At 37.6% G+C, this 18052-nt stretch overlaps 1 protein-coding gene across 1 annotated transcript in view; it reads right to left on the minus strand.

Moving 5' to 3' along the window:
- LOC140339556 (ras association domain-containing protein 4-like) overlaps positions 1-18052 on the minus strand; it is a gene marked incomplete at its 5' end in the record, with an annotated part of 68292 nt that overhangs the window by 8563 nt on the left and 41677 nt on the right. Inside the window, 2 exon segments of the mRNA XM_072424309.1 lie at positions 2521-2618; positions 16073-16194. Coding sequence (XP_072280410.1) covers positions 2521-2618; positions 16073-16194 — 220 coding nt within the window.

An 18052-nucleotide genomic window follows, 5' to 3' on the forward strand; every position in this document is an offset into this window, starting at 1 on the left:
CCAGGGTTTCAACATGGCCATTGAAAGGCTGTCAGGTATTTGTGGGGTCAGCAGAAATGATAGATGTCAGCAGGCATGCAGTCTTTTTTTCATATTATCTTTCTTGACTGTTTTCACACCATCATGTTGCTGTAACAAATGTAACGTGCGTTGGTGTACTGCAGTGCCTTTCATTTTACTTGGCACACCAAGCTACTGGCTGGCTTTACACCTATGTGATTTCATTTTTATGATTTTATGATGTGATTTCATTTTCATGATTTTATCTGAATTGTTTGTGCATTTTCTCAAATTATCTGCTCAGAAATGGAACAGATATGCCTTGCAATGCAAGTAAAAGAGTACCATGCATTTAGGATAGTTTGGTGCATTGCTTTATTTGATTTGGACATAAAACAACATATAATAAAGTGCACCAGGATGCCAAGGTCTGAATGAGCAATAACATGCCCAGTTGATATACATATTTGTGTATATAACAATAGAATACCCAGTTGATATACATATTTGTCAACTGTTTTACAGGATAAAAAGTTTGTTATTCATTCCAGTTTGTTGATTGGCCACAGTGCATATGACATCATCACATGTTAAAGAAACAACAGCAGAGTTTTTCTTGGTCATTAAAGAGTTACAAGATCACCCACAACCACAAAGATTTCTTCTGCAAGTAATGCACATTGACCCCTCCAAGCCTCCGTCCTGCACAGAGCAAGCAGGGAAACACTGTTTGTATTTAGGAGGCGACCATATGTCAAATGTCCCTAACTCATGGACTACCTGTATTCAAACATTGTTTTAAATTATTGTTTTAGGAATTATGTAAATAATTATATTATTATTATTCTTTTACACTCATATTGCGTCCAGCAGTCAGGACTGTGTTTTGGTTCTGATGCTTACTTTCCACATATACCAAGAACAATTTCTGAGCAGCCAATTAACTACAGTACAGTACAGTAGTAAATCTGATCTGTTGGAAAATGTGCAGTTACCAGCTAGAATTATCAGGTAGAAAGTAGAAACTATTTTTCTGTATGACAACAAAATCATAACTTGAAGCAAAGGGTTTCCTACTCAGGTTAATCATGTTATTTAAACTATAAATCTAAGGGCTCTATTTATAAATTATTCCTGTTGAAATTCTCTGACAAATGGTCCAATTTCTTTAGGCGCATCCTTTCAACTTCTATTAAAAATAAATACACGTTCTGCCATCTAGTGGCCAATATCACAACTGCACAGCTGTCACAGCAACTACTATTTGTGCAAGCAGAAAATATTAACGAATTTAGTGGCTGCTTTATTAAAGCTCCCCAAGGCTGGAGAGGATACACTTTTATCAGTGAACCTGGGTATTTCAACAAACCTGAAGTAGATATAGTCCAGAACTGAAAACACTTGCTATTAAATAGTAAATGACTTTATTGAAATCCATTTTAGGTTTGCTGGATTACTCAGGTTCACTGAGGCCCTTAAAGTGAACTGACAGGAATGATTTATAAATAGAGCACCTAATACAAATAAAGTGAGGTTATTGGGCAAAATGAAAACCACAGTTAGGAAAATATATCTGGGTAAATAAAGATGCAAATTATGGGGCTATTGGGAAGAAATAGTTTGACCTGAATACCATGTATAACAGACAAACTACTAATAAATGAATGGTTAAGATGGAGGGGAATAACAAAGAGAACTGAAAATAACTGCATGTGTTGCCGATATAAAAGTAGTTACATTTGAAAAAGTTTTTTTATAAAGGTTTTTAAAAGTAATTTTATTTCCTTTCACCAAATAAAAGGAAATATACTGTTATACATAATAATGTAATAAAATTGTTTTTTTAATGTTTCTATAAACCTTTTACCTAAAATATCACTAAAATAAATGTATTATTTCATATGTTTAATTCTGTAGCTTTCAATAAAAATTATACCTGGTGATCCTGCTCTAGTATGGACACTCCCTGTCATTACCTAACAGCTCTCTCTCCATGTCTTTTATTTATGCTCCAGCTCATCACCTTGGCACTTGCTCTCAATTAGGAAACTACAAACTGAAATGTCACACAATGCTGTTGTTGTCATGAGTAAACCCTCCCTGAAAAATGACATGCATTAAAAATGTTTTTTTTCATGATCTCCATTGGGAAATGACAAGCTAACATGCCGACACACATTGCACAGACATACTACACCTTTATCACCATGTCACCAAAATGACATGCAACAGTTTCTGTAGCACGGGCATTATAGACCCAATTATGGGGCTGCTTGATAATTGGCAAAGATAGACATGGACATAGATGTGGTGGAAAGTTGACACAAATTATTTGGTACAAACCTTGCTTGCCTTTAGGCAGGAATGGCATGAGTAAAGAGAACAAATCTGTACTAATACCAAATGACCGCCAACGATTAGGTCTTTTTTGCTTACCTTAAAGTATGGATTGCTTTTCAGGAAACATCTTAGTCATTAAATGTACCCATCCTTTAGAATAACATAAAGCATGCATCTCACCTTTGGGTTAGTTTGTTTATTTCCCTGTCTTCTTCTTCCTTCAGTTTCTCTACAAAGCTACACAGCACAGGCATTTCAAACTTGATGTACTGGGCTACCTATCAGCAAAACAGAATTGTGTAAAACATACTTAATTGAAAGTGTGTAAACAATTCCTAGTTAATTTCACAAAAAGCTACAAAATGTTTGCATGACTAAAAAGCAATACATAAAAAAGTTACTATGTCACATGTAGTTGAAAAATCAAAATATCCTAAATCCATAGACACTTAACTGTTAAAGTTTTTACTTACCTTCTCATAAAAAAAATAGATATGTTTGATAAAATTGGTATTTTGTGAACCTATTTTGACTATCATGATTGATGATGTTTTCTAGTGAAAACGGTTATAATGTGCTCATTTTTCATGCTCTTCTGTGCCTTCCTAAATAAAGATGTAAGCTGACAAATCTGTCAGCAAATCATATGAAGCATTAAGGGCCAAACACACAGATCTTTGTTTATCAATGTGTTTCACAAACTACTTCGGGAAAGTGAAAGACCTCACATCACATCAATTTATTTTCTATGTACAGTTTTTCAATATGTCACATAGAGACCAAGCAAAGAAAAATAAAAAAAAAAATATTGCAGCAACATATATTTAAAATGTGATACTTATTGGACTTATCTTGTAATAATTACAGGCAATTCTCTGGATGATGATTATAATGAATACATTTCTATGAAACAAATAGCTATCACTTGGCAAAGTTATCAGTTAATAGAGACCCCCCTACATACTTTTTTCCAAAGCTAGTCTATCCGCCAGTACATACATAAGATCTTATAATCAAACTACACTTATGTGCATTACAAGCAGGGGGTTATTTTACACCTAGCTAATCATTAGACTTTGTTAATTTCCTACAGTGCAAATGTATTCAAAGAAAAAATACGCTTCAACAAAACTTCCCCCTTCAGCTTTAAATCAGATAAGCATTATACCTCTTGATATTCTATATTCCAGGGACTGCCACTAAATTTGTAATGTGAATATGAATTCTTTCTGATCAAATATTTTATGAATGGCCTGGCCAATCACACGCCTGGGATCAGAAATGTCTGGAAGTATATTCCATCACATCTGACACAGTCATATGACATTAGTAACCAGGCTGGGCACCACCTCTGACCGGTGTGCTCTAAGCCAAAATGGAGCCCATCAAAACCCTTTCCCCATAAACCAGGCTCACCAGAGTGAATCACTGTGACAAACCATTGAGGGTAGTTGGCAATCAAAATTTGGGTGAGAAGCCAAGCGCCTATGCCCAACTCTGACATGCCTCTGTAAACAATATAGATGATCTCAACAAATAAAACCAAACTTGGATGAATATATATTTTGCACAACGGTTCCCATACTACAGGGTAAAGTTGGTAGGCAAATCTAGAGGATATGCCAAGGGGTCACCCATGGAGCTCCCTAGGGGGCTGTGTGGCCAACAGAAAGAAGGAGCACAGGACAGGGCAACATCTCATCAAATTTACACTGAGCAAGGATTTGTATCTTTTTACACCTAATTTATTTCTAAGGGTATTTCATTACAGAGTTTGGAGCTATAGAAGTCAATACTCTTTGCAAAGAACAATGAAAAGTATACACTACATATACAAGGGACATAAGGGGTTTGGGAGCTTTTTTCACTCATGATGAAAATGACACTGCCTTCAAATGTAGACAGTTCAATTACACAACCTCAAATCTAGTAATGTTCATCTTCTCCATGTAGGCACAGTTCTCATCTTCAAACTTAACTATAATTCTTAGACTTCATTATATGATTAAATGCAAACATTCAGACAATCATTCTTTAAGTAACTAAGGCTATAAAAATGGTTAGAAGTAAGGAACATTACAAAAACACTCTAATTATGGTAAAACCATCTGAGAAATAAAGGAATAATAAAGTCATGGATAACTTATTCTATGAATGAATGTGACCTAATATTTTGAACAATAGGTAATGGCATGCCTCCTTTGCCTTTCAAACCATAGTAGGCTTTACTGTACAACTCTGGGGTAATGTTCAGGGTATTACGATGGTGAAGACAGAGACATTAAAATTTTTAGTCTTTTAGTAGAAACGTGTTTACCCACATTCTATGCATTACCTAAGACCCATAAAAACCTAAAGTCTTCCCCAGGTAGACCGATCATATCTAGGATAGGCTTCGTTACAGAAAATGACAGACTGGCCGACAATGCTTTAAAAACTCATGTTTTAAATAATCTAATACAATTATTAAAAAAATTCTGGTTCAAAAACATACAATCTTGATGGCCATTATTATGGAAGATTTTTTTTTGTTCTTAACATCATAATAGAGAATAGGATAGGATTAAAGGTTCTTACAGGTTAAAGATTGAACAGGACAATTACAGGAAAAACTATACTACATGTAACTAGTACACTTCCCAGGCCTTTGATTTTAGTATGTATTTAGTTATTAGACACAATTGTTCCATAAACAGCAATTTTAAGAGCAAGGCTATAAACTTTGAAATGCAGCCTAAAATGAGACATTCTAATTGGTTATTAAAAAACATACCAAATGGAAAACTTAAAACATGAGAATGCCTTCTTTTTAATATTCACTCAACAATAACAAACAGCTTCAAACAAAGGTTAATACTACACATACCTATGGCCACCAAGAAGTATGTGAAATTAGTGGCCTCGATGAGCAATGATATATTACAAAATATAACCAAAACTACTAAATTAGTTATTGGAAGATCATGATTTATTCGAGACTTAGATAGAGGGGATCACTGTACCAACTCTGGAGCATTATTTTACCATACCTATTTTTTTCTCCAAATGTGTGGCAGGAGGTACATCCCCTTTCTACTAACCTTCCCTCCCCCTTTTTCCCTTTCCCCCTCCCCATCTGGTGTGGATAGGTATTGATGGTATGGTTTGAATTTGCCTAATACAAGGGTGCCCAACATACGGCCCGCGGAGCTGTCAGATCCGGCTTTCCCCTCGTTGCTTCTCTGCTGGTTGTCTTGTGGGGTATGGAGCGCACACATCTCCTATGTATCTAGCTATAAGTTTGTGTTACCAGGAGAGGGAGCATGCTCAGTGTGATCTCCCTGAGAGTGGGCGTGTACTATAGACCTGGCAATCAGCTGTGGCTGCTCCCCGCCAACCTTGTACTATGAGATAATCCCAGCAGCAGCAGCATGAGAGCTGTGTCAGTGTCCATGCAGCTGTCATTACCACCAATGTATAAACCTTCATAGTTCCTTCACTGATTATCATGTGAAATTTTCTGGGTACAAACGAGACCCTGAGAGCTCTTACTAAAATTAATTTCAGCCCCATAAACATAACAAGTTGCCAGATAGGTGTCACAAGCATAAAGTCCTAATAACAAGCAGGGATACTTTCACACTAAGGCCACTCTCATTGCAATGAATATTCAGGGTACTGCCAATTGTCTGTGTGGTGTGGTGCCCCTTGAAGTCCACAAAAATTCAAGACTGCGTTTAGGATTGCGGTTTTCAGTGTGTTTACCCCTTCTTCATGCCATGGAACCCTGACTCGGGGGAGACGCTCAGTACCGCTCACTGCCACCTGAAGTCAAATCTGCAGAATTTGCAGTGTGAGGGACTGAGCAGCTGATGGAGTGCCTGCTACACCAAGCTGGACACTTACCTTGTGTGACCCTCAATTTCTCTGGAACAGAGGGATGTTGGCAACCGGAAATGTGGAAGCCAGTAGGAAACCCCTTTCAACCCCCCTCCCCATTAAAATGTTATACCCATCATCTCACCCTACCCTGTCACACATAGCTATCCCCTACTCTCTATGAACCTCAACTTCTCTGTAAGAAAAGGCAAATGTTACTAGAACTTCCTAAAATGACATCACTATGGCGCCATAAGAAAAAAAATTATAAAAAAACTATATCTGTCATAAAGTGCTACCCTGTCACACATAGCTTGCTATTTACCTTCTGTGAACCCTAATTTCTCTTTAACAGTAGAGAAAGTGAAATGTAGGATAAATGGGGGACTCTTTTGGCTACCCCCTCCACTAAAATGTATCACTCCTACCATACCATGGTGCCCTGTCACATATAAATGTCCCCTTATGTTCTTTGAACCCCAATTTCTCCGGAAAAGGGAGCTGTAGGTAGATTAAAATGTAGGATAAGTTGGGGACTCTTGAGCCTAACTCCCCTAAAATTGTATTGCTGCGAGGTAATCAAAAGATAAGAAAAACTATACCTATAATACCTAGCTACCCTGTCACTCATATCTGGCTACTTGCCTTCTATGAACCCTAATTTCTCAGGAACAGGGAGATGTAGGGATGTAGTAGTAAGAATATGTACCCCTTGGCTATCTGTCACATGAATTGCATTTCTCTGGAAGTATTATTGCAGAGATTTTGGGTTACAAAGGAGGTTAGCAGCCCCCTTTAACTGACAGGACACATTGATTGGTGTAGTTTCTGCTCTTTGGTACAGGAATGGCAAGCGGGGAGCAATATATGACCAGCCAGCACTGTATTATTTATTTCATTTCAATTTAATTTCTTTAAATTAAAACGATTTTACCACTGGCCTAATATATAGTTTTTAGAGTATAGGTTGCTTCATATAAATCTTAGGTGGTTCTCTGGCCGCCTGTGTGACCGTTAAAGAACTCTGTGGGTGTCACCCTGTTAAACATAGGTGTGATCACTGGCATTTCATTTGCCCAATTGCTTTACCCTGTTGTGTATGGGCCCTTGTGTGGAATAGAATATCTATTCATCTAAATCTGAATTTAAATTGATCTATTTTGGGTGATATATATCAAAGCTGCTGACATAATATGATACAGAATGTACAACAGAAAGATAAGCGTCACCAAATGAACACATATAAAGATCACCCAAATGTGATGTTTCATAGCTCTAAGGGATCTGGATATATATTCCGATTAAACATACTTGGACTTCAAAACATTATATTACCAATTTAGTCCAAAAATTGCAGATACAATCATACCAATGCACACAAAAGATCCACAACCAATATATCTAAAAAATATCCTTATGAATTTTACAATTTATATGGATAGTTTGTAGGTTAGGGTGGATACCCCAAATGGAATTCCAAAGTTCAATCTCACATACATTTATCTAATTTTAAACTATATCTATAGTTCAAATAAAATATCAAAATATTGTTTTACAAACTTGAAGGTGATAATCAAGGGGAACATTCATAAATAACTTGAATCCTGAAGTGTTGCATAAGTCATAAGTCAAGTTATAAACGATAACAGTCACAATAAAAATAAAACATCCCCCAAAAAGATTTTTATACATATGTGTAACATAACAAAAACACTTCAATATTGTAAACATAGTGTAAAAATAGTGTAAATTGGCCAAATTCACCTGCATACAAAAATTCTTATTGTAAGGATATGTCTATTCCACCGGCCCCGTGTATGCAGATTCGGCAACTACAGCGATTATCAGGATGAGAGAACTGCCCAGTAGCACCTTCATTGCTGCACTATAGTGGGTAAAACAGCGGGTAAGTTAAAAGATCATGTTTAATGATCCCAGCTGCTACAGGCACAGACTAAGATGTCTGATCGCCGTGCTGTGTCCCAAGCAACGCTGTCTCCACAAATGGAGTCACCCTGGGCTCTCTGACTACTGGTATAGGTAGGACCAAGGGGACAGAAGCAAGGGAATTGAAGGGGGTCTCTCCACTAGCATCCCTGGGGATATCCCTGGAAGGCTACAATGGACAGTGATAATGTTCTACTTCAGGATGACTCTCCCCCTGCAGTTTTGTCCCCACTTTCTGAGGGTGAATATAGATTTTTTGCACACCTGGTGGCCCTCCTGCATACTGAATTGGCTAAAACCTTAGCCTCTATTACTGCTGATCTTAGGCAGGACCTGCAAGGGCTTGGAAGTAGATTAGAAGCTATTGAGAATAATTAGGATGTTACGGATATTAAAGTCACCTAGAATATAAAACAATTATATGTGCTGGAATCCCAGATAAAAGAATTACATTATAAAATTGATGACCTGGAAAACCGTTTTAGGCAATCTAATTTTTGCATTAGAGGCTTACCTGAGACATTTACAGATGTTACTATTGTGGTAAGGAATTTCTCAGGGAAAAATTGCCAGATATTCCTGAACCACATCTTGAAATTGATAGAGCCCACAGAGCATTGAAAGCACCTAAAGCAGACGATCCCCCTAGAGCAGGGGTCTGCAACCTTTTGAGTCGAAAGAGCCAAAAATTACAATTTACAAAATTTCAAAGTTTTTAAAGAGCCGCAAAATTTTTTCTTGCCAACAATAAAAAGTACTCGCATAAATAAAGTTTTTTGATAAAAAAAACTAATCTATTTATTCATAAGAAAAAATATCTATTTATTCATATATAAGTAGTGTTTTTCACAACAAATTAGATAATATATATATGGCATTATTAGATAATTACCTATTATTTAAGTAAAAAATTAAAACAAGTAAACATTTACTTACAACACTAACTTGTACTTCAATAACAAACAATTGAGCAAACAAATTCAATGGGAGCGATGGCTTTGCATGGTTTTAGAAAGTTTGGATAACATTAGATGACATTTCATTTTCCTCAGAATTCTGTAATGGTGAAACAGGTACAAACATTTTGATTTTCCATGTATTGTTGCTAAACTGCCCACTTTTGTATTTTATTGTAGAAATATAGATACCTTTAGGCACCGATTCTATGTCTCAGCCTGGCTTTTTGTGAAGCTGCAGCTCTTTAATTCAGTCTGTCGGAGGCTATTCTATCCCTCAGCCTGGCTTTTCACCACACCCCTCCCCCGTGACACGGGTCCTCACTGTCTTCAGTTCCTCGGAAGCTCTCGAGTGTCACGGGGGAGGGGTGTGGTGAAAAGCCAGGCTGAGAGATAGAATAGCTTCCGACAGAGTGAATTAAAGAGCCGCAGCTTCACATCTAAAGAGCCGCATGTGGCTCGCGAGCCGCAGGTTGCCGACCCCTGGCCTAGAGACATAATAGTGAAACTCCACTACTACTCAAGAAGCACTAATATGAATTTCTAGGAGTTTTGACTCAGTAATAAGGGAGGGTGTTCCAGTTCAAATCTACTCTGATCTTTCTCCATTTACTATACAATGCAGGAGAGCCCTGAAACCCCTTCTTCAAGCCCTTATTTCTCACAAGATAAAGTATTGCTGGGCTTTTCCATTTTGCCTGATTTTTCAATTTCAGGGACAGACTTTTTCTTTTACCACTGTTGATGAAGGTGAACAGTTGCTATGCAAGCTGATTTTATTCTCTTCTTCTGCTATTTAACCTCGCCCTGCGTATGCAAATCAAGTCTCGCTTTATCCTTTATGGCCAAAGGCTAGCCAAGCTCTAAAAAAAGCTCTAAACCTTCTTGAAGATAGATATCCACTTCAATAGCTTCTCAATATTTTTAAATTTTTTTGATCTTTGGCAGTTTCCCTATTTATTAGAAGGTGTTCTCTAAGATATAATCTTTTTTAATGTTAATCTCCTACAAGAAAAAAAACCTTAAAATTCTTCATAATATTGTATAATTTAAGGCTTACTTGTATGGGCGGTAGTGGCTGTCAAGTCTTATGTCCCTAAGGAGAGGGAGGCTTGGGCTGATGGCGCATACTTAGCCCCAAGGTGGAAGCGGAGTAGAGGGATCAGTTCGAGACATTTGAGAATTCTGATTTTTGTAAAAAGGTACTTTAAATGTTATAGTCTTGTGATTATGTCTTATGTCTTAATGTTGGTACCCTCAGTGTTTCTTTCCCTTTACCCCAGATCCTTAATAATTTTTAAGTTATCAACTGTTTTTCCTAAACTACCTCATTGATGGCAGAATCTCCAGCGATAACACAGACATCAGTACAGCCTTATGCGGTTCTGACACATAATGTTCAAGGTCTTAATTCCCCCAATAAATGGGCAAAAGCCTTTCAGTATTACAATTCCCTTAAATAGACATTTTACCATTACAAGAGACCCATTTTATTACTAACTAAATGCCTTGTTTTTTCCATAGGAGATGCCCCATAAATTACTATACGAATTCTGATAAGAAAAAGTGTGGTGTGATGTTTTGTTTTGCTAGACAGCTCAATTTTTCACCAAAAGATGTGCTTCAAGATCCAGAGGGAAGATATCTTATGTCACAAGGAACTATTGCAGGCCAGATGATAATGGTTGCAACCTATTATGCCCCTAATGAGGGTCAGACTGCGGTTTTTATTTCACTTTTATATAAAATTGATTCCTTTACTCAGGGCTCACTTATTATTATTATTATTAATAAACAGGATTTATATAGCGCCAACATATTACGCAGCGCTGTACATTAAATAGGGATTGCAAATGACAGACTAATACAGACAGTGATACAGGAGGAGAGGACCCTGCCCGAAGAGCTTACAATCTAGTAGGTGGGGGAATTTCACACACAATAGGATGGGCGATATGTAGTGGTGGGAAGTAATGAGGGTTTAGCAGACAGAAGAAGATGGGTAGGCAAGTTTGAAAAAATGAGTTTTGAGCGCTCTTTTAAATGAGCAGAAAGTAGGAGCAAGCCGAATAGGGCGAGGAAGACCATTCCAGAGAGTTGGAGCAGCTCTAGAGAAGTCTTGTAACCGTGCGTGTGATGAGGTTATGAGTGAGGAAGTCATTAGTAGGTCATTGGAGGAGCGGAAAGAGCGGCAGGGGGAGGATTTTTTAACCATGTCAGAAATGTAAGTGGGACACTAACTGTGTAGGGATTTGAAGGCAAAGCACAGGAGCTTAAATTTGATTCTAAGGTGAAATGGAAGCCAATGGAGAGAACTACAAAGAGATGCAGCGGAAGAGGAGCGGAGGGAAGGGTGGATGAGTCACTTGTATTGTTAGGGGATTCCTCTTTAGCTTTAGACCAGTTTCTGGATAAAACTAATCATCCTACAGCAATGCAAGCTAAATCAGAACACTTGATTTATGTATTTTTTACTTTTAATTTACCAGGGGACACCTACCCAGTCAATAACTGGGAAGCCCATAAGGCCTATATTAGAGGGGAACTGATTAGGTTGGGGACTCAACAGAAGAAAGCTTGGGACAAATTATTAGAGATTAAGATGAGGGAATATCACTCTTTACAAAGGTGTCATAAATTTTATCCGATTTCTGACCTTCGCCCGTACGTATATAGAAACTATACGTACTGAACTTAACTTGTTATTGACCAGGAGAAGTGAGAAAAACTTGGGAAGATAAGCCGGGAAAAATATTAGTCAATAAGCTTAACCCTAGACCTAAAATCCATGCTCTTCCCAAAATTAGAACAAAAGATGGGAAGCTTACTCAAAATCCAGAAAAAAATACTATTACCCTTTGAACAATTTTACTCTTCCCTTTATGGAAAGCTGTACAAAGCATTGGTCAGACCGCATCTGGAATATGCAGTCCAGTTTCTGGCACCAGTTCACAAAAAGGACATTGTTGAATTGGAGCAGAGAAGGGCAACTAAATTATAAAAAGGAATGGAGGAACTCAGCTATGAGGAGAGATTAGCTGAACTAAATCTATTCTCCCTTGAGAAGAGACGTTTAAGGGGGGATATGATCACCCTTTATAAATATATAAACAGTCCATAGAGAGAACTCTCTTCCCCATTATTCACTACAAAGAACAAGAGTTCTTTGCGTCTGGAGGAAAAAAGTTTAAGCTCCGCATAAGGATGGGATTCCTCACTGTAAGGTCTGTGAAAATGTGGAATCGGCTCCCTCAGGAAGTAGTTTCAGCAACTACTATAGATTGCTTTAGGAAAAAGCTGGATGTTTTTCTAGAAGCACAGAATATAACTGGGTATTACGGCTTTAAAGTAAAAATAACAGTGACTGTTGATCCAGGGAACATTTGATTGCTTCATGGAATCAGGAAGGAATTTTGAAGCAAATTTTACCAGGGTTATTTTTGCCTTCCTCTGGACCAACTATGTCTTATAGGGTTTTATATCTGGATATGTTTATTTCCCTAGTGGTTGAACTTGATGGTCTTTTTTCAACCTAATCCATTATGTAACTATGTAACTATGAACATTGAAGTGTTTGAAATCTAGTAGCACCCCTGGCCCGCATGGATTTTCGTACAGCTATTATAAAACATTCGCAGCACAGTTGATTCCGACTTATTTGAATACTATAATTATCTTTGAGAAGGCAATCCCCTCCTTTTGGAAGCTAATCGTGCTTTTTTTAGTGTTATCCCGAAACTAGGAAAGGATGCCTTCGATGTTGCCAATTATAGACCAATATCTTTAATTAACTGTAATCTGAAATTGATGACAAAGGTCCTCTCGATTCGTTTAAGCTCCTTTTTGGGAGCATATATCCATTCAGACTAGGTGGGCTTTATGCCTTTTTAGACAGGTCTCAAACTAGATGCACTAAAGATTTGTTTTCGTTAGTGTATACTAAATGGGATGATGGTAATAGGAGGGAGGCTATGCTACTTGCTATTGACCTTCAGAAGGCATTTGCTAGTGTATCGTGATCATATATGTTTAAAGTTCTTTTTGTGATGGGATTTGGGAACTATTTTGTGAATATACTGCGGGCTTTATATGATAGTCCACTAGCGAACATTTCAGTTGGAGGTTTCTATTCTACTGGTATTATTAATTTAAAAGGGAACGAGGCAAGGTTGTCCTCTCTCCCATCTTTTATTTGCCTTAGTAATAGAGCCCTTAGCAATAGCTATTCGGGACCATCCAGATTTTAAGGGAATATGGTGTGGTATGAGGGAGCATAAATGAGCTCTATTTGCTGATGACATTTTAATGTATATCCACTCCCCTCATGTCACTTTACCTAATTTGTTTAGAACCCTGGATAAATTTGCAGTAATATCAGGCCTTCAAGTTATTTGTTCCAAATCTCAGGCCTTAAACATTATTATTACGGAACATCTAATCACAGTTGTAAAAGATAACTTTGATTTCTGTTGGGAATCTCAATGCCTTCAATATCTGGGGAATCAACTGACCCCCACATACCATTCTTTATTTTATTCTAATTATATTCCCTTACTTTAAAAAAATTCAGTAGATTTGAATAATTGGGCTACTGCTCCACCATCTTGGCTGGGCCGCATAGCAGCAGTTAAGATGAAAGTTCTAACTTGGGTACTATATTTATTTCGTACTCTCTCAATGCATGTTCCCCCCTCAACTTTGGCTTCACTTCAAGCCAAGGGTATGAATTTTGTATGGGGAGGTAAACAAGGTAGGATTCGGAGACAGACTATGTTGGTACCTCGATCCCATGGGGGTATGGGGGTCTCTTCCTTTCATCATTATTATATGCCGACCCAACTATCACATTGATCAAATTCCACATTACGAGGTAATAAACCTCAATGGGTAGATATGGAGGAATCTGCTGTTACAAATTTGGCATCAATGATGTGGATCTCAAGGAAATTTAGACAATATAGGGATTTCCCTACATTAAATCAAATAAATTTATGACATAATAGATAATCATGACATGTTTAGCTTAGAATATCTTACTGGTAAAAAGGAGCTTCCAAATAATGAATATTTAAAGATCCTTTATATGTTCTAAAACTTGGTCAGCTCCACGCCCCTTACGTCTCACAGCTTTGAATGCTAGAACACTAACAGATATGCATATACAATATATGGTATATTGATGGTATTTCCAAATAAATTGAAATATATGCACTCTTGGATTAGAGAATTAGGCAGGTCATTTTAGATGGAGGATTGGAACAATATGGCTTATTCACTCTCAAAAATGTCATTACATTCGGCCCTGGTAGAGGCAAATTATAAGGTCATGCTTCATTTGTATTTGGTCCCTGAATCTCTAAATACCCAGGATCTCTAAATACCACCCCTCATCCTCACCCCTTTGCTTCTGTGCTTGTGATGATAAGCGCACAATATTACATATGTGATGGACAAGCCGGGTGGCTCAAACCTTTTGGAATATTATATTTGAAATAATATCTAAAGACTTAGAAAGAGAGGCGAAGAGCTCCCCAGAGGCTGCATTATTAAGCAGATGTGACCTGACAGCCCCAAAATCTGCTATAAAACTTTTGAAACTGATGTTGCTGGCTGCTTGGATCACTCTGGCTAAATCTTGGAAGTCATCTACGATATTAACAGACCCATTCAATGTAAAAATTGATTGGATCATGGTAAATGATAAGATCACCCACACCATTAAAAATATTTTCGTCAAATTTGTTTTTGATTATTTTCTGTTTAAATATATTTAAAAATCCTGTAGGAGCTTCAGTTGATTTCTTCCTTTCACTTCAGGTTTTCCACTATAATGTCCTAGTAATAACTTGAATGGGTTCATTTTTTGTGAACTTATGTAATGAAAAAAGCATTATTTGTATTGAAAGATTAAAAATAGTGTAATTTATATAGAACTTATAATTTTCACATATTTTGAAATGAAAGTCAGGGGTTTCTCAAGGATTAAAGTATCTGATCATTTAAAAGTTATCGCCTTTTTATATTTCACTTATCCTTTTTTCTTTTTTTTTGCAGCTCTGATGCAGCTCTGGAAATCCTCCTGTTCACGCGATCCCCAGGCACTGGAGGTTAATTAACCTCTAGTGCCCCGGGGATCACACACTATTCCGGTAAATGAGAACCTCCTGACATTGTAATATGAGTTTCTTTTACAGATATAAATGTATCATTTGTAAGAGATACTTATATTACAATGTCAAGAGGTTTTCCTGTGCTGGGCATCTTCTCAATGATTGCAGCTGTGGCTGCACTCATTAAGAGTGTGCGATCTCTGAGGCACTAGAGGTTAATTAACCTCTAGTGTCTGGGGATCACAGAGGATTTCCAGGGCTGCATGATTCGCCTATTGGACAAGTGCTCTACCTCCCAGCGAATCAGAAAGCTGTTTTCTCTAACAATTTCGGTAAGGCTCAATTCGCCGCGAGATTGAACTTAATATTCCCGCTTGCTCATCCCTAACTGCGATAGCATACAATAAAAATTAGGACACAGTTATTGCTATTGTAACAGTGTAAAGACCTATGGCATTGGCGCACATTAGAATATGTTGTAATTGTTTGGGGTAAGCACCTTTCTGTTCCAGCAGGACAGTTTCATTGCGAAAAAAAGCCAGGTCCATAAAGGCTTGGTTTGAAAAGTTAAATGTGAAGAAACTTCAAAAACCTACACCTTGTCCTTAACCCTGCTAAACACCTTTATAATGATAAGTAAGATTACCAATGCTAATCCCAAATACTTTTTTGGCTGAATCTGCCATGATACAAGGAGAAACTCGAAACTCTCGTAGAAAGCCATCGCAGAAGAAAGGAGGTGCTTAGTAATGCAGATGGTTTGAGAATGAAGTGCCCAGCAAGCTAATAAAAGTGTAATGGTAATTACCTTATTGCATAGAGATACCAAAAAAAGCATTTCTTCAACATCTGTGAACTTACATCATGTGACACCTCCACTCCAAGATCAGTCTCCATTATGAATAACCTGGCAATCCTCTCACAGGGACCATGTAGTATTCTGCAAATTAGAGGGAACTCTGTATCCCCTAATTTACTTCTTTCTGTAAAAATATAAAAACAAATGTGTGATCTTACTGTCTGCAGCATCTAATTCACTGGGAATAGTTAATGGACAAACCCACAAATAAACGTACACAGAAACACGCAGCCATTTCATGGGTCAACTGGACAGAGGTGAGTTATTGTAATGAATATGGCTAGGCAAGAACATAATGCAGCGCAACATTAGGTAAAACAAGGGACCTGCACACCACTGCTCTAGGATGCTGCCATGGTACATTGCGTGCGTTGATGCATTTTGATGCCGCAGTGCAGCACAACACAATGTATGCTCTCCTGTGCAATTTTTTGTGTAAATTACTGTGCATTTTTTCTTTGATTTTTAATATTAAAGTGAGGAGCAGAGCAGTATGATTTTTTTACCACTTGGCATCAAAGACTCTATTTATTTGAAATAACACCCTAGGTCAGGGGTTGGCAACTCGCGGCTCCAGAGCCGCATGCGACTCTTCAGCCTCCTTGTTGTGGCTCCCTTTGGCCGCTGACAGGAGATCTGTGACGGGCAGTATGTCCTATCAATTTTCAGGGTACACAGGGGACTAGCTAGCAGTACTCTAAATTTAATCTTCCCACCTTTAAAACAACTTTTAAAATATGGGGGTCATAATTATAAAAAATAGTGACAATTGAACATCAGGGTTGCTGTTTTAAAAGTAAGTGTGTCTAGAAGCCCGAAATAAACATACAAATTATGGACCCTCGGGGCCACTTACAGAGCAAGGAGGTGCGAACCCCAAACATACACCTACCTGTCACAAAACTAGAAATGTCATACTACACTACCCTGTCCCCTTCCCTATTTTGAACCCCAATTTCTCTGTAATGGGGAGATGTACAAAACCAAAAATGTAGGTGCAAGTGGGTGACACCTGTGACTAACACCCCCTAAAATATCATCATTAGGCCATCGTCAGAACCTAAAGAACTCTGCTCATCAAAAAAATCTACCCTGTTACACAATACTGGAGGCATCTAGCAACTAAACCCCAATTTCTCCGGAACAGGGGGGGGTACAGGTTAACAAAATTTAAGATGCAAGTGGGGGAGACCTGTAGCTAACACCCCCTAAAATTTCATTGCAAAGGAATCGTCAGTACATAAAGAACTTCGCCCATCAAAAAAACTACCCTATTAAGATGAGCACCTTCAGTTATTACACCCATCCCATGCAGCCAAAAAAGCTCTTTTTAAAACAATGAAGTTCTAGAAAACATACGATTCTTTACTCCTGGGTATAGTATATTTGCAAATAAGGAGTGTTTTTTTGAGGACAGTTAATGTGCTGCACACAACAAACTATAGACACAACACACTGACGAAACTAACATTCCCTCAAACACTTCTGGGAATCTTCCAGGTCCATGTGTATCAATGGCAATAATTACACAGTATAGTTTTATTTGTGCATTTCTTTTCATTTGAAGCATGTATGTTTTCTTCTGTTCCTTTGTTCTATTACACTATGCTATGTTTCATGGTTGTGAGTCGTTTTAAAAAACAAGCTGTGTGCATTTAAGAAAAAGCTGCACTTTCAGATTCAACTCAAAATGTTAGTTGAACCCGAGAGGTGCAAACTGTGTATGTTATTATTATCCATTGTATTCTTCTAATTATACAGAGCCCTATTAATGATACTAGCATATAGGTATTCTGTATGTGTTTTAGAAGTTTGCACTGTTCTTGGCAGCTATATTCCTTCACAAAGGCCAGTTAATCTACATGTAGTATTTATTGGATGTAAAAAAGGAAATTTTCATATTTACACACACAGTGTGGGCATCACCTTAAAAGATAATCAAAATCACTTTCCTTGCACTTAACAGCGAGAGGGCTAACCAT

This window comes from Pyxicephalus adspersus, chromosome 10 (genome assembly GCF_032062135.1).
Source record: "Pyxicephalus adspersus chromosome 10, UCB_Pads_2.0, whole genome shotgun sequence".
Taxonomy (NCBI): Eukaryota; Metazoa; Chordata; class Amphibia; order Anura; family Pyxicephalidae; genus Pyxicephalus; species Pyxicephalus adspersus.